Source organism: Mustela erminea, chromosome 20 (genome assembly GCF_009829155.1).
Source record: "Mustela erminea isolate mMusErm1 chromosome 20, mMusErm1.Pri, whole genome shotgun sequence".
In the NCBI taxonomy this organism is placed as follows: Eukaryota; Metazoa; Chordata; class Mammalia; order Carnivora; family Mustelidae; genus Mustela; species Mustela erminea.
The window spans coordinates 23,041,712-23,062,817 of record NC_045633.1 but is presented as its reverse complement, the minus strand read 5'-3'; the positions used below and the strand labels follow the sequence as shown (position 1 = coordinate 23,062,817).

General features: G+C 64.9%; 2 protein-coding genes across 8 annotated transcripts; one reads left to right on the top strand and one right to left on the bottom strand.

Annotated features, from left to right (window-relative positions):
- The first annotated feature begins 2,313 nt into the window (after positions 1-2,313).
- Positions 2,314-19,048, top strand: BAIAP3 (BAI1 associated protein 3). 6 transcript variants are annotated; one of them, XM_032327521.1, is made up of 34 exons: positions 2,314-2,650; positions 9,215-9,358; positions 9,668-9,755; positions 9,899-9,979; positions 10,314-10,421; positions 10,787-10,846; positions 10,986-11,052; positions 11,156-11,351; positions 11,667-11,711; positions 11,819-11,896; positions 11,982-12,084; positions 12,347-12,454; positions 12,551-12,646; positions 12,770-12,873; positions 13,360-13,480; positions 13,877-14,001; positions 14,089-14,179; positions 14,300-14,356; positions 14,440-14,537; positions 14,618-14,669; positions 14,759-14,889; positions 15,142-15,265; positions 15,344-15,487; positions 15,581-15,673; positions 15,776-15,967; positions 16,047-16,115; positions 16,187-16,266; positions 16,345-16,453; positions 16,718-16,789; positions 16,872-16,952; positions 17,043-17,163; positions 17,249-17,372; positions 17,456-17,661; positions 17,753-19,048. In XM_032327521.1, the coding sequence occupies exons 2-34, from the start codon at positions 9,225-9,227 to the stop codon at positions 17,854-17,856; spliced, it is 3,462 nt and encodes a 1,153-aa protein (XP_032183412.1). In that variant the 5' UTR covers positions 2,314-2,650; positions 9,215-9,224; the 3' UTR covers positions 17,857-19,048. The 6 variants fall into 6 exon arrangements, with proteins under 6 accessions (XP_032183412.1, XP_032183413.1, XP_032183415.1 ...); XM_032327522.1 differs by lacking the exon at positions 2,314-2,650 and adding an exon at positions 5,123-5,235; XM_032327524.1 differs by lacking the exon at positions 2,314-2,650 and adding an exon at positions 5,517-5,534.
- TSR3 (TSR3 ribosome maturation factor) lies at positions 18,852-21,106 on the bottom strand. 2 transcript variants are annotated; one of them, XM_032327537.1, is made up of 6 exons: positions 20,892-21,106; positions 20,570-20,789; positions 20,101-20,294; positions 19,483-19,743; positions 19,330-19,393; positions 18,852-19,232 (listed from the first exon to the last, which is right to left on the bottom strand). In XM_032327537.1, the coding sequence occupies exons 1-6, from the start codon at positions 21,001-21,003 to the stop codon at positions 19,046-19,048; spliced, it is 1,038 nt and encodes a 345-aa protein (XP_032183428.1). In that variant the 5' UTR covers positions 21,004-21,106; the 3' UTR covers positions 18,852-19,045. The 2 variants fall into 2 exon arrangements, with proteins under 2 accessions (XP_032183428.1, XP_032183429.1); XM_032327538.1 differs by having other exon boundaries at positions 19,567-19,743.

Here is a 21,106-nt window from a genome sequence, read left to right as displayed (position 1 = left end):
TCCCCCATCCCCCGCTCCGGGGACTCTCAACGGCTCACCTGTGGTTCCAGCGCATAGACCGAGCCAGGGCGGGAGGGCCCATCACAAGGGCCCTTGGTCAGGAAGGGCATCGGGACACGGCCCAGCGGCAGGATGGCCGCAGAGGTTGAAGGCCGTGTCCGGAGGCTCCTCGGCCACAGTTCTTGCGTGGCTCCGAGGTCCCAGTGCCTTGCTTGCTCGCTTAGCCAGACGAAGCTGGACGTTTGATGTTGGTGATTTGTTCTGATACAGATGGCCTTCCTGGGGACTCAGCTGGCTTGTGTGTCTGTAGCCTCTCCCAGAATGTCTTATTTTGTAATGACTGAGCGACACTTAGTAACGGCTGCACATGTATATGGTTAATATATATGGAAATTCAATATATTTTCTAGTTGAAACATTCTGAAGTAATCAATGTTTCTAGCAGATTGTCATGATTTCCACTAATGAAATGTCCTTTTGTGCCACAGTCCTTGGCTTAATAAAGATGTGACTCTTGTAACAGGAGTATGCAACGTGCGTGTCCTGTTTCCGACGTGAGGGTTGAGAGTGTGTTCCCAGCATGGGGCGCCGGATGATTAGTAAGGAATTGTGGGCAGTACATAAACCACTGTATCTAAGAACCCTCCAATTAAAAACATTTCCACAAAGTGCTGCCTGTAGGGTGTGTCCTTTTCCTGCCCCCAACCCCTCCGCCTCAGACTCTCAGGGGTTTGCAGTGGGGGGAGGGTGGTGCCAGTGACCCTGGAGCCAGGGTGGAATGCCCCTGTGGACCCCCTGGAGACCAGGCACACATCCTGTGCTGACTTTGGCCCTGTGGCCAAGGGCCCCCTGCATCTCCCAGGCCTGCTAGAGCAGGGCGTCCCCCCTGGGACCCCAAGCTGGCCTTGACTCCTGGGGTGGGCCTCCCCCGGGAATGCCCAGCTGCATGTGAGTCCTCAACTCAGACTCCAGCACTTCGTCCAGGATGGCCTGGGGCTCCGGCCTGGCCTTGGGGCTCCTGGGAAAACCTGGCCAGGGCTGGAAAGGCAGTGGGTCCCCAAGAGTCCCCCTGGCCTCCCAGGATGTTCTCGCCCAGGCCAGATCTGCACCCTCACACCTGTCCAGTGTGCAAAGCTGCCTCCTTACCTGGTGGGGCTGCCGGAAGCCTCTGGGTGCAGCTCAGGCTCTGCGGACGGGCAGCCCCCATTTTGAGGTTGCCATGACGACAAGTTGCCTGGCGGAGGTTGGAGGGCCAGGCTGAACACTGGCTTGGGCCGCCTAGAACCAGTCTGAGCCTGCTCCAGCAGGGAGGGGCCTGAGAAATGCTGGTCTAGGCTCTGTCCCCAGCTGACCTTGGTGCTGGGTCTGGGGGCTTTCCTGTTGCTGTGGCCCAAGTCTTGTCTAGAGTCCTCCAGATGCTGGGATCCCATCTGCAAAGGCCCTGGCCCTGACTGAGGGGGCTGGCTTAAGACCATGGGGTGGGACAGGGCGGGAGTACTCGGTCCCGTCCACCCTGCTGTCCCCAGACCCAAGGAACCCAGCACCTGTCACGAAGTTGCGGGTCCAAGGCCTCGGTTCTCCCTCCCTGACCTCTCCATTTCCAGGGGACCTACTCAGCACCCTCCTGAAGACAAGGGCCCTTGGTGCTCATGCTGCCCCTCCCGCTCCTGGAGCCTCAGAACCTGGGCCCTCCATTGTGCAGAGGAGGGTGCTGGGTACTCAGCTCCCCCATCTCTGCCTCCTGATGGGGCGCACGACCTTTGCCCCCTCCACGGCCCCTCACAGAGGAGTGAGTGCAGAAGGGGCCTTGCTGGGAGGTGGCCCCACACACCTGCCTCTGGGCCAGAAGCTGATGGGCAGGCTCAGTGGACAGACAGTGGACAGCACTCTGCGGCGAGGAGGCTGGCCCCCACAGAGACCTGTGGAGCCCTGTGTGGGCCCGCTGCTCCGCTCCCGCCCCCTCCCCCAGCCCCACGGAAACCTCAGGCCCACAGTGGCACCTGAGCCTGAAGCCCAAGACCACCCTGACCTGGTGCAGGCTTCACCTGTGCAGGTGTTGGCTTCTGGTGACATGACCCCTCCCACCTGGGGCCACATCTTCTACTGGCAGAACCACCCAGATGGCACAGGCAATGGGACGCATTCCTGCGGTCCTGAGTGCCCTGGTCCAAGTCCCTGGGCTTTGCTCCCGCCATTCTCCATGGCTGCCCTCCCCCTCACACCTGACAGGTGCCCAGGAACAGACGGGAGCTGGTGGGAGGAGCCTGCCTGCTAGGGGCTCTGCCTGCAATTCCAAGGGCTGCCACCAGAGGGCATGAGGTCAAGCTACTCCATTTTCTTACTCTAAAATTTTATTTTTTTATGTAGGCTTGAACCTACACTGGGAGATCAAGAGTTGGACGCTCCACTGACAGAGCCGGCCAGGTGCTCCAAACGTCTCTGAACCATGAGGGCTGGCGTGGCCTTCCAGAGACGCCCCCTCAGCTCCGGGGCTGCCCTTCTCCCTGCCCTCCAGCTGCCGAGCATCTGTCCAGAGCCTGGGGGTTCTCTCCTGGCCCTACGGAGGGAAAGCCGCACCCCCTGCCTGCCCAGAGCCCAGAGGAGGTGAACCCCACCTCTCCACCAGTCCTGCTGAGCCTGATCTCTCTAGGTGAGGTTTTGTGCCCCAACTCCTGCTGTGAAATATGTGTGTTCCACATTGCCCCCTCCCCACCCTCTCTCCTTGCTGTGGGATCACCCCCCCACACCTACAGAGGTGGGAACTGAGTGCCCCGAGGGCAGCCATGGCCATGGGTACCGTCCCATGTGGACCTGACCCAGTACCGCCTCCTCGATGAGACCCCCCCCCGTCCCCTTGCTGAGGGGTGGGTGCCGTTGCTACGTCCATTTCTTTTTTTTTCTTTTTTTTTTTTTTTAAGATTTTTATTTATTTATTTATTTGAGAGAGGGACAGTGAGAGAGAACATGAGCGAGGAGAAGGTCAGAGATAGAAGCAGACTCCCCGTGGAGTTGGGAGCCCGATGCGGGACTCGATCCCGGGACTCCGGGATCATGACCTGAGCCGAAGGCAGTCGTCCAACAAACTGAGCCACCCAAGCGTCCCGCTACGTCCATTTCACCAACAAAAGGGAAACTGAGGTCCAGGGCAGCAGAGGGGTGTGACGGGACAGAGGCCTGACTGAGGTCCTCTGGGAGGAGGACGGGAGTGGGCAAGAATGGGCCCATCTCTCCCTTCCCAGGCAGTGTTTGTGGATGGAGGCCCGGGGGATTTTCTGGGGAAACTGAGGTCCAGGGCCGGGCTCGGGACCCAGCCAGTTGCTTTGTGGCCCGGGAACAGCCCTTCCCCTCCCCAGGATATAGCTTTCTTATCTGTCAAAGAGGGTGGTGAGGTCTCCAACAGGCCTCCACCCCAACAGGCCACAGGGTTAGGGCTGGGGCCTCTGTGCTGCTGGACCCCAGCCCCATGCTCCCCAAGGGACAGGGGATGTGGGTGCGAGCAGGGTTCCCTCCCTTGGCAGCAGCCCCTCCTAACTTCCTGTTTATAGCGGCTGTGGGATCTCATCTCTTCACTCCAAAGCCATTATGATCACCATGGCAACCAGGCCCGTGTTTGTTCCAACAGGTTGGCAGAAGCTCACGAAGGACTGCAGGGGTTGGGGGGGGGGGCGTGGGCTCTGAGATCCTAGCTCAGGACCTGCCAGCCCCCAGGGGAGAGCAGCAGCTGCTCCCTCCGCAATCCCCGTCCTGTGCTCAGCTTCGTTCCAAGCAGTCAAGGTGTGTTCCTGAGCATCTCTATCCCCCTGTGCTGGCTGTGCTGGGCCAGGATGGAAGCAGGGCCCACAGGCAGAGAGCTTCCAGAAGCCGAACCCACCCTGGGAATGCCACGTCTCCTCCAAGGCAGTGTGGACCCGTATGGGTCCGGACCTGGGAGCTGCAACAGGTGGTGTCCCCCTCAGAGCCCTGTCCGTCCCATCCCGGGGTGATGGGAGAGGTGCCGGGTCCCCCCAGGGCCATGCTGTTGCCACACTCCCTCCCTGAACTCCACCAAGTGGGCAGAATGGGGCTGCAACGTGGGAGGGTCACAGCCTGGTGCCCAGCTGCGTCTGAGCTCCCTCCCTTCGAGTGGCTGTTCTGGAACCCCACCTTTGGCGCTCAGCTCAGCCTACCCCTGGCCTCCTGCCAGCAAACCTTGTCCTTGCCCTGGACTGAGCTGGAGTGTGTTCTGGGCCTTTCTATTTCTGGCACTGCCTGGGCCCCCACCATTAGAGAAAAGGTACTTGGGGTTAAAAACATCTCCAGGGCGCCTGGGTGGCTCAGTGGGTTAAAGCCTCTGCCTTCAGCTCAGGTCATGATCTCAAGGTCCTGGGATCGAGCCCCGCATCGGGCTGTCTTCTCAGCGGGGAGCTCGCTTCCCTCTCTCTGCCTGCCTCTCTGCCTACCTGTGATATCTCTCTGTCAAATAAATAAAATCTTTATTAAAAATCTCCAGATCGGCGGATTCCCTAAGTACCAGGTCCGCTGATGATCCCCCAGCGCCACCGGGAGCTCGTCGGAAAGGACTGGTGGGCCGGCCCAGACTGCTGGGATCAGCAGGGAGCCACCGTTCTCTGGAGCTAGCCAGGCGCACACAAGGCGAGGCCCCCGGGGTGGGCAAGGAAGGGCGCAGGCGCAGGGTCCCGCGCGGGCCTGGAGCTACCAGCTGGCGAGACCCCGCACCCTCCCAACTGGGGCGACGGGGGTCTCCCCTGCGGCGTGCGGACGCTGGCCCAACAGGTGACGCGGTGTGGGGAGCGCCCCGGGAAGATGCCTGCAGCGGTCAGAGCCTGGGCGGGGAGGCCCTTCGAGAAAAGTCTGCGCGGCGGCCCGGGCGGGTCTCGCTCGGTTTTTGCGACTTTGGCCAGCCGAGGGTCCCCGGGGAGGGGGTCCTGACCCAGCAGAAGCCGCTCCCCGCCCCGCGCCCCCTCCGCGCCCAGGTACGGGGGCTCCCGGGCCCGACTACCCTGGCAGCCGGCGTGCGCGCTGCAGGGTCCCGGAGCCGGGGTCGCGGAAGGGGCGGGGGGGAGTGGCGGGGGCGGGCCGGGGGCGGGGCTCGCAGCCAGGCCCCGCCCCCGCAGCTCTCAGTCGTCGGCGCGGCTGCCAGCGCGCTGTGCCCGGCGTCCGTGGAGCAGGTGCCGAGCGCGGCGTCTCCCCAGCTCGCTACCCCCGGACCCCCGGACACCGCGCCCCCGGCCCACGGTGAGTGCTCGGACTCCGGGCGGCCGTTGCCGCCGCCGCCGCGCGCCCGGCCCGGCCCCTGCGTTTGCGAACCCCGATGGGCGCGGGGAGGCCCCCCCGAGGAGGAGGGCGACGGCAAGTGGGAAGGCGCGCCCCCCGCTGCGGGGAAACTGAGGCCGCCGCGTGCTCGGAGGGACGGGTCCCTGGCGCTTCTGTCGGCCCGCGTCTTCAGGAGCGCCGGAGCCGGCAGGAGTCGAGTTGGGGGGGGGCGGCAGGACGCCCCTCCGACCCCGCTGTCCCATACCCCATGGAGGCCGCAGGTGGGTCTGGGCTGGGGACCTCCGTGCCGCCCCGCGGGTTTTCCCGGGGGGCAGATGCCGCCGGCGCCGCTCCCTCCCTCCCCGCCGCCCGTCGTCTGAGGACCCCTGGTCTTCACGAAACCCCTCCGGGGGCCCGAGCGGTAAAAACAATGCGCACTCACCAGGCTTCTAAGCGGCCCGCAGACCCGCCCCCCTCATCGAGGAGGGAAAGACCTCGACGGAACTGGGGGGCCCCGAGGCTTCTGTGGCGGCACGGGGGGAGGGGGGGCGGGGCGGGAAGGGGCAGAGGGAAGGGATGTGCGTGAGCCAGGCGGGAGGGACGTCGCGGTGGAGACAGGTGAGTAAAGGCGCGGGAGGGAGCCTCGCAGGAAATTCGGACGGAGGGGCCTCGGTTTTCGTTCTAGAAGTATCTGGGTGGCCCTTTGCAGTGGATCTCGCGCCTCACACGGCTTTAGGTCGGACTGCAGAGCTGCTCAAAATGCACGTTCCCAGGCCCTTCCCCAGGGCTCAGGCTGTCTAGGGAGCCATCGGAAGGCGACAGCTGGAAATCCAATAGGAAAAGTGAAGGCGGATGGGCTGGGAAGAGAAGACCAAGAGGGTGACATGGAGACCAGCATGTGGGGCCAGATACCCTGTCACTCCCCCTACACACACAGGGTAGCCGCGGAGGACCCCTGCCTGCAAGTCTCCAGGGACCAAATCTTGGTACAAAGGGATGTAGTGCTCTGAGATGTTGATCATAAAGTTATTTATTCACTGTGGGGGTGGCCAGGGGCCACAGGGGACTCTAGCTAGGGAGAAAGCCTGGCTCTCTGGCTCAGCTGCCCCCATCACCAGCTGCTTTGGTGCCACCTAAGCCCCCAGGTGGGCTAGGAGACAGTGTGGCTCAGAGTCCCTGGCTGGAGTCCAGGCTCCAGGCAGCTCACCCAGCCCCGGGGTGTGAGATGGGATGGGGGGTTCACTTTGTAGGGTTCCCACTTCCCATTCAGCCTGGGCCTTGGGGTCAGCCAGGGGACAAGGTGGACATGTTCATATTGGCTTGGCCCCCATGTCAGTGTGACATTCAGGTCCTTGGCCAGCCTCACTTTGCCTACTGGACAAGCAGGGCTGGGATCCTGGCCCTGGTGGCCGGGCATGAGCAAGGATGCGGGCCCATCTTGTTCCATGCTGCTGCCCAGCCCAGGGGGACCAGAGATACACAGAACTCAGGGAAGAGTTCTCCTGGGGCCTGGCAGACAGACCGAGGGGCCCTGCGGCCGGCAGGGGCTTCCTGGGGGTCAGCCGTGCACTCACACCGTGCATCTCTGGGCAAGGAGCTGACTGGTTCCCGGGACCAGGCCACTGTGTGCTGCAGTGTCAGTGCCGGAGTGGCGGACCGTTTCCAGGGAAACAGGACGAGTGTCTGGGCACCCAGAGATGAGCCATCTTTCCCAGACACCTGTGCCCGGATGCCACTTTTGCCCCTGTCCAGTGCCAGGTGCCACAGAGCCAGAGGCTAACCTCCTTGGGCCCCAGAACTCAGGATGTGCCAGGAGCTTAGAGCTTGGACACTGAATTTGGAGGTGGGCTCTGTCCCTGGCCACTTGCGGGCTCTGTGGCCTCACATAAGCTTCTAAGCCCGAGACCTCAGTTTCTCCAGGTAGATGAGGGGAGCAGAGCAGCACCCCCTTTCTGGGGCTGAGATTATGGGGTGGGGCAGCTCTCCCTCTGTCTTGAGCGTTTTATTCTCAGGGAGGCACCCCGACTCTGTGGCCACTTGGCTACTGCGTCATGTCTGTCTCTGGGTCCGTGAGCCCCTGTAGCCCCTGTCACTCGGCAGACGCAGTTGGCGGTTGCCTTGGCAACAGCTCAAGCACTGGCTGCTACCCGGCTTTGAGGGGCTGCGGGGGTAGCCGCTGCTTCCCCACAGCTAGAGAGGGGAAGGGGGCCCCGATAACCTCACTGCTGATGGCCTGTAGGACAGCACCTCCACGTTGCAGCACCAGCCTCCTCACACCCCCCCATCTTTGCAGGAAGCCCCCCCCCCCCCGGGGCAGGCAGTGGTCAGTCTGAGAAGGGAAAGCAGGGCCTCATTTCAGAGTCGGAGCCCGCAGCCCTTTCTGTCCCCAGCTCTTGGGCTGCTCAGATGAGACCCTCGGAGCCCAGCACTCCCCAAGGCCCCACAGGACTGGTGCTGGGGCTTCAGGGAGCAGGCTGCATGCTGCCTGGGTGGGCTGAGCTGGCCGGGGGCACAGAGCAGGGATGGTAGCCCTGGGGCCATAGAGAGACAGATGCAGCGCAGGGCAGGGATTCGGTCAGGACTCGGGAAGTGGCCAGCATGCCCGGGCTCCAGCGCTCCCACCAGGGCATAAGGTGCAGAGGAGGAGGGAGCTGGTGTTCCCTAGGGACTTGCAGGGATATGGGCATGATCCCTGGGGCGCTGGCCTGGGCACACTAGGCGGGAGGGGGGATGCTTTCCTGGCTCTCCTGCCACGAACTGCCTGGGAGATCTGGGGCCAGAATTGTTGCACCCAGCTGAGTGCCCACTTCTCTTTCATCAGCAAGATGATAGTGCTCCTCTGCACAGGCTGGGCCTGCCTTGAGGTTCCCGCAGTGAGTGGACGGGTGAGCTCTGCCAGGAAGGGGGACCAGGGCAGCAAGTGCAAAGGTCCTGTGGTACACTGAGGAGAACATGATGTGTGCCATATACCAGAGGCTGGCAAGCCTGGGGCAGGGAGACCAAGGGGTAGGCACAGAGTGGAGGAGTCAGCCTGGCCAGGGGGTCAGCACTTTGATGGCTTCCAACAGGGGCACAAGGAGACCTTGGGATTTGGGGGGAGGCACAGGTTGTTGGGTGGGCCAGGAGAGAGGTGGGTGCCTGGACCAGCCAGTGCTGTGGAAGATGCCCCGCGGCAGCTCTGTGGTCCCGCTGCCCTTGCCTCTGGGTCTGCAGGGGATCCTGAACCCCCTGGAGGAGGTGAGCCAGTGTGACGGTGGTTGGCAGGGCGGGGGAGACTGCGGATGAGAACGAATGCACACGGACACACTCCTCAGGGGAGTCCTGGACAGCAGGTTGTCCCCAACTCGGAGATGCACACTCGGAGATGCCTGGACTCAGCCCTTTGCAGGGTGGTGGATTTGTCCTCCAAGCCTGCCTGTCCGCATTCTGTCTGCACAGAGCAGAGCCCCCAGGACACACAGGCCCTTGCTGCTGAGGTGTCCTCCGACTCCAGGGACACAGCCAGGGGACACACCCCCCCCCTGATGGGTAGTGGGTGGGGGTGTGGCAGGATGGGCTGGAGCCCAGCAGCTCCCAGCCACAGAGTGAGGGCTGTGCCAGGCTCAATCGACCAACCTACCAATCAACTTACAGTCCCCAGCGCAACGCAGCAGGGGTGCCCCATTTTGCAAACAGGCCATGAAGACTCAGACCAAGGGACTGGCCCCAGGTTGCCAGCAGGAGTGCACATGGCCCCCAGGGTGCCCAGTGCCATCCAGCAGCGAGGGAGGGGGTGCTCTGGGGAGGCTCGGGTGCCCCCTCCTGTGCCGTGGGCAGCCCCATCGGGAGGCAGCGCCCTGCCACCGTCGGTCTGTGGCTGGTTGGACCATTGCTGGTTGTGCACCTGTGGTGGCTGGGGCCAGCACGGCCAAGCTGCTGGCCGCTGGATGTCAGAGGCTACGGCCGTGTTCTCTGCCCGCAGACCCCCCGCCATGACGACCCTGCTGGAGATCAAGAGCAGTGTGCTCAGGCAGGTGCAGGTGCGCCCATCCTTCCGCCGGAGGACCGAGGGGGAGCAGGGGAGCACTGGCGCTGATCCACAGGAGCCCACCGCTGCAGGGGCTTGGTGGGTGCCCCCCCCCCCCGTCCCGTATGGTCACGTGCACCTGGCTGCCCTTCTCTCACTGGCGCCCACTCTCCCGCTGCCCTAGCACAGCCTCTGGGGGGAGCCCAGGAGAGTCTGAACCCAAGGCCTGCAGGGGGCGGGGTCCACGCCTTGGACATCGGACTGAGCCCTGGGACAAGCGGAGACCCAGGCAGTCCCCTCAAGTTGTAGGGGCCGGTGGCTGGCCCTGGGTTGGGGGGGCAGGCACATGCCGGGAACCCTGAGCTTCAGGGAGGACCTGCTGACCCTCGGCCCGGCCTCCCTCTGCAGGAAACCCGGGGACGGTGTGGAGTTCTTCGCGCACATGCGTCTCATTCTGAAGAAGGGCGAAGGCAGACAGGGACTTCCCTGCCCCGAGGTGAGGACGGCTGGTGCTGCTGCCCGGTGTGGGGGCACCACGCTGGGCTGTCCCACTGCCCCCCTGCCCCCACCTCTGCACCTCAACTCCTCCCCTCCCTGGAGTGGTCCCCACAGGAGGCCCTTACCCGAGCGCCCTCACAGGTCCTCTTACGCAGTGGTTCACCAGCCCCTGCCGAGCCCGTGGACCCCAGCCGTGGCCTGAGAGCCCTAACCCAGGAGGAGGTAAAGGGGACAGGGGTCTGGGTCCAGGGAGATCCAAGAGCACTTCCTGTGTGCCATGCTCAGGTCCTGGGGACGGGCGGACAGCAAAGGTGGTGGGGGTGAGGACTAGAATTCCCCATGGAAGCCGGTAAGTCGGGGGTCAGACCCCTGCCCTGGGCAGGTACAACTGTATGGATGCTGGGACCTGTCTCTGCCGGTGGGCGGAGCTCCTGGGAGCTGGGATGCCGGGGTAGGGTGGGGGGGAGCAAGGTGCCTGGACCCCCAGTGGCCAGGGCTCGGGGGGACAGGGGTGGGCTGGCTGGGACTCAGGGCATGCCCTGCTCCCTGCCCATAGGTGGAGATGCTCTATGAGGAAGCCCTGTACACAGTCCTTTACCGGGCGGGGACCATGGGTCCTGACCAGGTGGATGACCAGGAGACCCTCCTGGGCTACTTGCAGCAGGTGAGTCCCACCAGTTCCTTCCTCCCTGCTGGCCCAGCCCGGCCCCTCCCTGCCCTGCTTTCGGGAGAACGGAGCCCACTGTCTCTCCCAGCCCTGTTCTCTACCTGGTGTTGTCCCCCTCACCCAAATAATGCAGGCTTGGCCCACATACAGAACACCCCCTACACACACGTGTGTGTCCAGGCAGACACACATACAGGCTGATTGGCATCCCTGGAAGGATGGGGCAATGGACAGACACACGGACACACAGAGGATGGATGGATAGACAAATGCATCTTTCTCCTCTCCTGTGTGGCCCCCAGGAGACTGGGCGGCTCTTTTTAGGGGGTACCTGGGCCCTCACACCTGCCCGTCCTCTACAGGTGTTTGGTACAAGCTCCGACGAGCATGCCAAGGCCATTGAACGCGTGAAGAAGGCCAAGGTGGGGCTGCCACACAGGGTGGGCAGACGCTGACCAGCCGCAGGTCTAGGGTTTGGGGGTGGAGAGGGCACAGCGCGGGGCCCTGGCCTGGCCCCACAGATCCTCCCTCAAGCGGCCCCTCGGCACCCTCGGCCCACAGGCCCCCACATACGCCCTGAAAGTCTCTGTCATGCGTGCCAAGAACTTGCTGGCCAAAGACCCCAATGGTGAGTGGGGACCAGCCGGGAACTTGGCTGTGCCCGGGCCTGGTGGCTGTGGAGGGCAGGGGGCAGCCTGGGGCCGGGGACTGAGGTGCCTGTGGCGTCTCAGGCTTCAGCGACCCCTACTGCATGCTGGGCATCCTGCCGGCCTCGGGCGCCCCACGGGAGCCAGGCCCGCACAAGGAGCAGCGTTTCAGCTTCCGCAAAGGCAGCAAGCGTGGAGGCCCACTGCCGGCCAAGTGTATCCAGGTCACCGAGGTCAAGAGCAGCACCCTGAACCCCGTCTGGAAGGAAAACTTCTTCTTGTAAGTCCTTTTTTTGCAGCCGGGCAGCGGTGGTGGGAGTGGGGACACGGGGGGCTGCTACGCCAGGACGCGTGCTGTCTCAGTGCCTGCTCCAGCGATCTGAGCGGGGCTGGTCCGAGGATGGGCTTCCAGAGGACGTCACTGTCTCAGAGAAAGGTGCTGGCCCCAGTGGCCACACGGTCAGGATTCACGTCCAGCCAGTCTTAGAAGCTGGAGCTTCTAAGGGACAATCTAAGGATTGTCCCTTCCTTGGCCCACCAGCCCTGGGCAGAGGCTCGTCCTGCAGCCTCTGGCCATCTCTCTGTTTCCTCATAGTGAGATCGAGGACGTCAGCACAGACCAGCTGCACCTGGACATCTGGTATAGGCCCCGGGGCCCTGCAGCCCAAGGGACATGCAGTGGGAGGGGACATTCAGGGCCTAGCCAGGCCCCAGACAAGCCAGGTCTGCCCCCTTGCCCGCCCCTAGGGACCATGACGATGACGTGTCTCTGGTGGAGGCATGCAGGAAGCTGAACGAAGTCATCGGCCTGAAGGGCATGAGCAGGTAGGATGGGGGGCCCCCCAGACATGGGCCAACAGGTGGCGGCTCCCCGGGGACCCCAGGTGGGCATCTACCTTGCTTTGCTCAGGTATTTCAAACAGATTGTCAAGTCGGCCCGTGCGAATGGGACAGCAGGGCCCACAGAGGACCACACGGATGACTTCTTGGGGTGTCTCAACATCCCCATCCGGGTGAGTGGGGGCCAGGGCCTGTTCCCCCCGGGGACTCTGCTGGTGGCTATGTCCTGTGATCCCCCCCAGCCTCTCCCATCCTTCTTGGGCTGGGTGGGGGCCTTATGCGGCAGAGGAGGGGGAAGGAACAGCTTTCTGTGGTGTCTTGTGTCCAGGCACCCCTGAGTGCTCACTGTGTGCCAGCGGCCTGTGTTCAGTGGGAAGCAGAGGTCTGTGGGAGGGACAGGGAGGAGAACTGCCCGTTTGCACCCCCTTCTCTCAGGAGGTGCCTGTGGCTGGTGAAGACCGCTGGTTCAAGCTGGAACCGCGCTCCAGCGCCTCCCGAGTGCAGGGGGACTGCCAGCTGGTCCTAAAGCTGATCACCACACAGGTGGGGAGCTCCGGGGTCCCCTGCCCTGCATCCTGGCCCTCCAACCTTGCTGGCAGGCTGGGGCAGGGCTGGTGACGGGTGGGCCCTGCCTTCCAGAGGGACACGGGCATGAGCCAGCGTGGGCGGTCGGGCTTCCTGTCCTACATGCTGCTGCTGAGCCGTCTGCTGCAGTTCGAGCACCGGTCCCAGGAGGTAGCCACGCCCTAGGGACCAGGGTGACCTGGTGCCTGGGGAGGGAGAGCAGGGGAGGCTGGGCACCGGGGGCAGGAGGCGATGGCGTCTGCTCCTTCCGCTCACGTCTGCCCCCTTTCCCAGCCGGACTCAAGCAGCTGGCGCGGGGAGCTCAGCGGGCCCGCGGCCACCGTGCTGTGTCTGCACGGCGCCCAGAGCAACCTGTCTTCGCTGCAGCTGGCGGTGCTGTGAGTGGGCGGGGCGCGGGGAGGAGCCGCGGGTGGGAGGGCTGCGCTGTTGGGGGGGCGGGGGGATGGGGGCGGGGTTGTGGCGGGAAAGAGGCGCTGCCAGTGGGCGGGCTAAGAGGGGCGGGCCCGGGAAGGGGCAGGGCTGTGGGGAATGAGGTAGAAAGTGGGCGTGGTCTTGGAAGAGGTGGGGCATGGTGGGGGGGCCCCTGGGGCGAGAAGGGGTGCTGTGAGTGGCAGCAGCTGAGAGGGGCGGAGCTGGAGGGGTCTTGTGGGAGGGGAAAGAGGCGTGCTGTGTGTTGTGTGTGGACGCGGTTGGGCGGGGCAGGAAGGGAAGGCGTAGGAGTGCTTTGAGTGGGAAGGGGTGAAAAGGGGTGGTGCCATGAGGGCACTGTGGGATGGGAAGGGGCAGTAGAAGGGGCACAAGGGGTCTCCTGGGGGGTTGCCTCCTTGACTCTGCACTGACTGCGGCAGGGCTGGCCCCCACAGGCACTGGCAGGTCAGCAGCCGCCACCATCAGACCTGCACCCTGGACTATGGCTACCTGCTGGGGCTGCTGGAGGACCTGCAGGCACACTGGGAGGAGGCGTCATCCCTGCCCCAGGATCAGGTGAGAGCGCGCCCTCTTCGTTGGCTGAAAGTGCTGTGCCCTGGGCTGCTTGTGGGCTGGACAGACAGGGCATATGGCCTACAGGGTGGTGTGAGCTTGAAAATAGACTTCGTGGCCCAGGGCAGAGCAAGACTGGGCACTGCTGAGATCGGGGGATGGGGTGGAATCCCAGGAGAGGGAGGTTGTACCCTTCACTTAGCTGAGGGGCCAAGGCAGTGGGCTCTGGCCACTGGCCAGGGGGAACTGGTAGTGCAAAGGCCCTGAGGCTGTGGGAGATAGTAGCAGGGCCAGGCCTGTGGATGGCTGCAGGAAGCCTTTGCAGACGGGCTGTTCCCCGACCCCTACCCGTGGGGATGGCCGTGAGAGGGTCAACTCTGACGGGCCCTGTGTGCCTAGGAGGAGAGCCTGGCTGACAGCTTCTCTGCCTTCTCCGAGTTCGGGCTGCGGCTGCTGCGCCAGTTGCGAGACTATTTCCCAGCCACCAACAGCACAGCTGTGTACCGCCTGGAGCTGCTGCTGAAGTGGGTGCCACCCCGGTGCTGGTGGGGCGGGGAGGGGGGGATGCATGGGACTGGGGCGGCCGCAGTCAGCTGGTGGGCCCTGTCCAGGTGTCTCAGCAAGATGCAGCTCTTCCAGCCGTCCTTCGAGAGCTGCCCCTTCAAGACGGAGCTGAACATGGACATCGCCGCGGCTCTGAAGGTGTGTCCCACCCCCAGTTGCCCACTCCGCCCTGGCCCCCGGCTCGGCCTGCTCTGCCATTCTCTGCTGCCCTTTTAGCCTCCCCGGTTCCTCACAGCGTCTCGGTGACTTGTCTTGCAGAGAGGCAACCGTGAGTGGTACGACAGGCTCCTGAACAGCAAGAGTCCTCGGGAGCAGGTGCCGCACAGGGAGGGCCTGGCCACAGGGGCGGGGTGGGGCAGGCCAGGCCTGGAGGTCATGTGAACCCCGCTTCCCTGCAGCCGGGGCCGCAGCGCCTCGCTGGGCTGGTGCACCTGGCTGACGCTGTCTACGAGGATCTGCAGTCCTGCTATGGGGTCTATGCCAGCCTCTTCCACAGGTGGGGCCCCTGCCCTGGCTCCTCGGGGATGCCGCCAGGCCGGGCGTGGGGCAAGCAGGTGTGTGGGGTTTGTTCCGCAGCATCGTCGAGATCGACTTCTTCACCCTCACCTTCCGGCAGCTGGAACGTCTGGTGAGGAGGGGAGTGGGAGAAGCCCCCTGGCTGGGAGGGCGCCTTGGTTTCCTTTCTGCCCACAGCCCCTGACTCCACCATCCTGACAGGTGGCCGAGGAGGCGTGGGTGCTGACGGAGGAGCTGAGCCCCAAGTTGACCCTCGAGGTGGCCTCGGGGCTCTTCGAGCTGTACCTGACCCTGGCCGACATCCAGGGCTTCTGGAGCAGCCTCCCTGGCCGGTGGGTGCCCTGCCCAGCCTCTCCCCTTCCCTCCACCCGCCCCCACCTGTCTCTGTCCACTCTTTGCCTCCCAGACCCATCCCCACTCCTCCCCATCCCCCCCATCCCCCCCCCCCCCCCCCCCCCCGCTCTGGCTGTCCTCCAGCCTCCTGTAGGGGGCCCCTGGGACAGGGGCCTTGGAGGGAGGGCACCTGGGCTTTGCTGGCTCCGGGTGGCTGAGTCAGGGCCAGCTCTGTCGGGCCCCCGCTGCAGTGACAGCCGCTCCCTTGCTCTGGCTGGCATCCACGCCCCCTTCCTGCCCGCCGTGAAGCTCTGGCTGCAGGTGCTGCGGGACCAGACCAGGTGCAGACTGCAGGGAGCCGTGGACGTGGACACAGTGAGTAAGACCCAGGCCCGAGGCTGCTGGGCTCTGCCAGGGCTGCCCTGCCACCCAGGCCTCCTCCCGCCCTCTTAGCTGGAGCCCACGGATGCCTCCTCCAAGCACAGCAGCTCCGCTGCCACTGCCAGCCTCTGCTTTAGTCACATCCAGGAGCTGTGGGCCCGCCTGGCGTGGCCAGACCCGGCCCAGGCCCAGGCGCTGGGCACCCAGCTGAGCCAGGTGCGTGGCTGTGGGTTTGGGGAGCGTGTGGAAGGGTGGCAGCAGCAGCAGCGGACGCAGCCCACAACTCCCACCCCTTGTGTCTCACCCTAGGACCTGTGCGAGGCCACCCTCTTCTACACGGAGCTGTTGCGGAAGAAGGTGGACGCTCAGCCTGGGGCCGCGGGCGAGGCAGTGAGCGAGCCAGTGAGCGGGCTGGTGGCCAAGTCGGGGGGGTGGTGCTGGTGGCTGCGTGGGGCCGGCGTGGGGCTGCCTGCGCACTCACCCACACCTGGCCCGCCTCCCCAGCTCTGCGTGGTGCTCAACAACGTGGAGCTTCTCCGCAAGGCTGCTGGGCAGGCTCTGCGGGGTCTGGCGTGGCCGGAGGCGACCTTGGCACTGGAAGGGGGGCTCCCGCGGCCCCTGCTCAGCTGCACACAGGCCCTGGACGAAGACCTGCAGCAGGAGGTCCAGACCGTGACCGCGCACCTGACCTCCAAGGTGGGTGGGCCGGCAGGCAGGTGGGGGAGCCGGCTGCTGGGTGCCCTGCTGCGGGGTGCCGAGCGCTGCCCTCCCGCAGATGGTGGCCGACATCCGGAAGTACGTGCAGCACATCAGCCTGTCGCCGGACTCCATCCAGAACGACGAGGTGAGTGCGCTGCCGGCGGGGGGCCTGTGGGGGACCCGTGGGCGGGCTGGCACTGAGGGTGCTGCCTGCAGGCTGTGGCCCCACTCATGAAGTACCTGGACGAGAAGCTGGCCCTGCTGAACACGGCGCTGGTCAAGGAGAACCTGAGCAGGTAGGGCTGGGTCCGGGGTGTGGGGGGTGGGCAGGGTGCGGTCCATGGTGCTGTAGCCCACGCTGGGTGTCCCTGCAGGGTGCTGGAGGCCCTCTGGGAGCTGCTGCTGCAGGCCATCCTGCAGGCCCTCGGGGCCAACCTCGACGTCTCCGCGGACTTCTATGGCCGCTTCCACTTCGCACTGGAGGTAGGGCCCTGGGGAGGAGCAGTCCCTGCCGGGGCGCCTGGACTTCCAGGCCTGAAGGGGTCCTCGGGGATCCTGGCCGCCCGACATCTCCTGCCCGCCCACCCACTGTGTCAGCAGCACCTGGGCCCCTGGGCCTTGGCATTCTCCCCCGCTGGCCCGGGGCTTCAGAGGGGCACGAGGCGTGAGAAGCGGGTCCACCAGTCTCAGCCTTGGGCCCCCGGACAGCTGTGCCTCTGACCGCTCTGCCTTCTTGCCCTGCCCCAGGCTCTGGTGAATTTTTTCCACGCGGAGGGTCAGGGTCTGCCCCTGGAGAGCCTGAGGGACGGAAGCTACAAGGTGAGTCCTGGCCTGGGGGCCTCCGGCCAAGGGGGGTTTGTGCGCGCTGGGGGCCGTGCTCAGCGCCCCGTGCGCCCCGCAGAGGCTGGAGGAGGAGCTGCGTCTGCACCAGTGCTCCACCCGCGAGTGCATCGAGCAGTACTACCTGGACAAGCTCAAGCAGGTAGCGAGGCCCGGGGCTGCGCACTCGGCCTCTCCCCGCGCTCCCCGCCTCCCACCCCCACCCCGGTCACTGGCCTGAGCCCTTCCACAGAGGTCCCTGGAGCAGAACCGTTTCGGGCGCCTGAGCGTCCGCTGCCACTACGAGGCTGCAGAGCAGAGACTGGTGGTGGAGGTCCTGCACGCCGCGGACCTGCCCCCGCTGGACGCCAATGGTGAGGGGGCGGGGCGCCGGCGGGGGCGCGGCTGAAGGGCTGCTGGGCGGCGGGGCTCACGGCCGCTCCTGGCTGCGCCCTTCAGGCCTGAGCGACCCTTTCGTGATTGTGGAGCTGGGCCCGCCGCACCTCTTCCCGCTGGTGCGCAGCCAGAGGACGCAAGTCAAGAGCCGGACGCTGCACCCCGTGTATGACGAGCTCTTCTACTTGTGAGTGTCCCGCCCTGGCCCCAGCAGTCCTCGCGCGCCAGTCCAGCCGGAGCCGGGCTCCGATGACCGCCCTCCGCTTGCAGCTCCGTGCCGGCAGAGGCGTGCCGCCGCCGCGGCGCCTGCGTGCTGTTCACGGTCATGGACCACGACTGGCTGTCCACCAACGACTTCGCGGGGGAGGCAGCCCTCAGCCTGGGCAGCATTGGTGGCATAGCACGGCCGCAGGTGGGAGGGAGCTCGAGGGCCAGGCAGCCTGTCACCCTGCACCTGCGCAGGCCCAGAGCCCAGGGTAAGTGCGGGTCCGGGGGTGGGGGTGGGGAGAGGGCTGGCTGGAGGTAGGGGCTCATGCTCCCCCACCCCCCCCAACTCCCTGCCGGCAGTGAAGTCAGCGCTCAGAATGCTGGAGGGCCGCACCAACAAGGAGGCGCAGGAGTTTGTCAAGAAACTCAAGGAGCTGGAGAAGAGCATGGAAGCAGACCCTTGAGCCCCTCCATGGGTCCCCTCGTCGTCCTCATCCAGCCCCGTCGTCAGCTTTGTGCAGCTGGGGCTCGCTCCCCCACCCCACCGTGTAGTGTGCATGAGCAGCTGACCCTCCCGCTCCTTCCTAACCTGGTCATGTCCATGTGGTGTGTCCTGTGAACCTCGTGAATCCATCCAGCACACCCCATGCCAGGTCTGGGGGACTGACTTGGTGGGGCCTGGCCAGCAGCCATGCCCCTGGACGCAGAAGAGAGCAGGCCTGGCCATGAGGTGAGCTTCCCCGTCTGCCGGCTCAGCCCCCATGGCCCCAGAGCAGGCAGGCACTGGTTTGAGAGCAGGGTTCTCAGTGGGGTGGCTTAGCTCCCCAGGAAACGTTAGGCCATGTCTGGAGTCAGTTTTGGTGGTCGCAACTACAGGCTGGAGGAGAGGCTACTGGCACTAGTGGTGAGACCAGGGGTGCCCCGAGCAAAGGTGGGCTGCTCTCAGATGTTACCAGCACCATAGCAGAAAGCACGTCTTAGAGGAAGCTCTGTCTTCTCTTCTGGGGCTGGGAGTGTGGCAGGGCCTTGTGGGCCAAGAGGCAGGACAGCTTGGGTTTCAGTCTGCACCAAGCAAGGTGGCAGGAAACCGCTCCCAGGGGCTCTGACAAAGGGGAGGGTGGGCACCCAGAAGTCTTTACCCAGAGGGTGTACAGACAGGTTTAAGAACTGCATAGGTCTCCATTCACCACCTGGCTCTGAGGCCTGGGAGAGGGTCCCCTGGCATCACTGTGAGGCTGGGGACATCACGCAGTTGGTCCATGTAAGGAGCTCTGTGCTGGGCACGCAGCTGTCCAGCGTATTCTGTGTCTACCCGCACCTACCCATGCTAGACCAGCCTCACGCCTGGCACCCCACGGTCTACACCCTTCGCAGGCAGGCCCTGCCTCACTGCATACTCCTCCCCCACAAGCCTCCCCAATCCCCAGACCAAGAGCAAAGATACAGGCTCACACTGGGGTCTCCTTGGCCCGCAGCTTCATTGGGAGGGCTGGACAACCCCAAAGCACAGCCATGTCACATGCATGAGGACAGAGTCTGGTGCTGCTCAGTGCTGTGAGGGCTGAGGTTACTAGGCCTGTCTGTGTCCCCACAAGTTCTGCTGTGTCTCCAGTCCTCATTGCTCCGCCATGAAAATAAACGTGTGTGCAGTGTTTAGTCTCTCTGCCGTTTCTTGATTCCTTCCCAAACCTCTGCGGGGGCCTTGGCCTTTGCCCCTTGCTCAAGAGGACTGTCCTCCTCAGGGCAGCTGCTGCTGCCATGGTCTCCTTCGTCCTCAGCTTCAGGGCCGTGCCCCTCAGACTCGTCCTCGCTGTCGCTGTCACCGCTGTCTGCAAGCAGCCTGGAAGGGACAGGTGTGTTCACCGAGGGCACACTCGCTCCACAAAAGCCCAGCTGAGGACAGATTCAACTGTTCCCTGGAAAGCCCAAGGACCTACCGGGTGCCAGCCACTGGCCTGTTGGGGTTTGCAAACTCGCGCCCAGAATCCAAGTCAAAAGGATCTGAAGAGAGGAAGCAAGCAAGAAAGGGATATACAAGTGAGCTCAGAGCACAACCGAGCCTCCCAGGTGCTGGGGCAGGAAGGCCTCACCCCTCAGCTTCTCAGAAGGAGGTGTGGCATGCCTGGATGGTCCTGGCTCCCAACCAGAGGGCTTGCATCCATGCCAGGCCTCACCGATTTCCTCCTCCTCGGGGCGCTCCTTGGCGTGGGCCAGGAACTCCTGTTCGGCCTGGAGCACCTCCTCCGCGCTGCTGCAGGCTGCATACTTGTCCAGGAGCTGGCGGTTCAGGTCTAGGAAGCCCTCGCCCCACTTGAACTTCCGCAGCAGAATGACAGCAAGGTCCGAGAAGCCTGACGGCGTGGACACCAGAAACCCAACAATGCTGACAATCCGTCTCCCATCCCAAGTGTATCTCCGGGACCCACAATGCCATCCCCACACTTGAAACTCCCCATCAGACACCATCCTGCGGTCCAGACGAGCTGCTCGCTCGCCTCTGCCGTTCACAGAGGCCCTCTCACGGGGCTGCCTGTCCGAGCCTCCACAGGGACCATGTGTTCTCTGAGGGCAAGGTGAGGGGTGACAGGTGGCACTGGAGTCCTGGCCTGTCCACCTTGACCGCCCCACACACCCTCACACTGCTCGCAGGAGATGGTGGAAAACACTGCTGCCGGCGTGGCCAGACTCAGCAGCTTGCCGGCACTCACCCAAGATGCAGAAGGTGGCGGCAAAAGCCTCCACACAGGACAGCTTGCAGGGCCGGCCATAGTTCACGGGGTTGGCGGCGACTAGGTGGGGCAGCAGCCGCAAGTGGCTCCCCCGCATCTTCCCGAACGGGGTCTCATCCAGGCGGGCCCAGGAGCAGTCGACCACAGCGACCCCACTCTGTGCCACCAGCTGTCTGTCGGGAGCAGGGGAGGGCTAGGTTCTGGAGACGACGTCCCTGGAGACTGACCTCTCCAGGGATACAAGAACGTCATTCCTCGGCCCCCAAACAGCCCCAGCAGCGTGTGTTCCTGCAGCAGACTCCTTTATTCACTCAACACACGTTTACTGAGACTACTAGGTCCTGCGGGAGGCAGCGTGGGCGACCTAGACACGCACGCCTCGCGGAGCCCCGCAAGAAGGATGTGCCAGGGTACCGCCCACTCCGCCATCCCCGGGCCCTGCTCCTACCTGTCCGCGGGGGACACGTACTGGGAGCCCACCGGGCTGAGCACGACGCCGCCGAACCTGTGGCCCAGGCGCAGGCAGCGCACCAGACCCAGGCGGGCCAGCTTGCGGCCGGTACAGCGCCGGGGGTCACAGTGGCCCAGCTCCCACATGGCCAGCGTGCAGGGTAGCCGCGCCGGGCCGGAGGAGCCCCCGTCATCAGCCGCCTCTGGTTCCACGGACGCTGCACGGGGGCGCGGAAGGATACCGAGGCTCAGGCGCAGCTCGTGGGCTGGCCCCCAGACCCCGGCTCCCCACCCCGCGACCCCCGATCGCACCCACTCACCGCGCAGCGCAGCGCCCACCTCCTCGGCGAAGGCCTCCAGGGAGCGGCCCGTGGGGTGCCGAGCGCGGCTGCCTTCGGCCCCCGGCCTCCGCGCGGCCCTTCTGCGGCCCATGGCGGGCAGCGGGGCTCCTTCCACCTGCGGATTCACAGCTCCGCCGCAGGTGAGCCACTAGCGCTCGCGCAGGCGCCGAGCGCCACTTCCGGCCCAGCGGCGC

Bases quoted from the DNA above. Each gene is read 5' to 3' on its own strand.
- TSR3 (XM_032327537.1), bottom strand. From the start codon at position 21,003: ATGGGCCGCAGAAGGGCCGCGCGGAGGCCGGGGGCCGAAGGCAGCCGC. The intron at 19,744-20,100 runs GTGAGTGCCGGC...CCACGCCGTCAG, and splicing joins CGCCACCTTCTGCATCTTGG to GCTTCTCGGACCTTGCTGTC. The intron at 19,394-19,482 runs GTGAGGCCTTCC...TCCTCTCTTCAG, and splicing joins TCCTTCTGAGAAGCTGAGGG to ATCCTTTTGACTTGGATTCT.
- BAIAP3 (XM_032327519.1), top strand. From the start codon at position 9,180: ATGTCAGAGGCTACGGCCGTGTTCTCTGCCCGCAGACCCCCCGCCATG. The intron at 14,180-14,299 runs GTGTGTCCCACC...CTTGTCTTGCAG, and splicing joins ACATCGCCGCGGCTCTGAAG to AGAGGCAACCGTGAGTGGTA. The intron at 17,662-17,752 runs GTAAGTGCGGGT...CCCTGCCGGCAG, and splicing joins GCGCAGGCCCAGAGCCCAGG to TGAAGTCAGCGCTCAGAATG.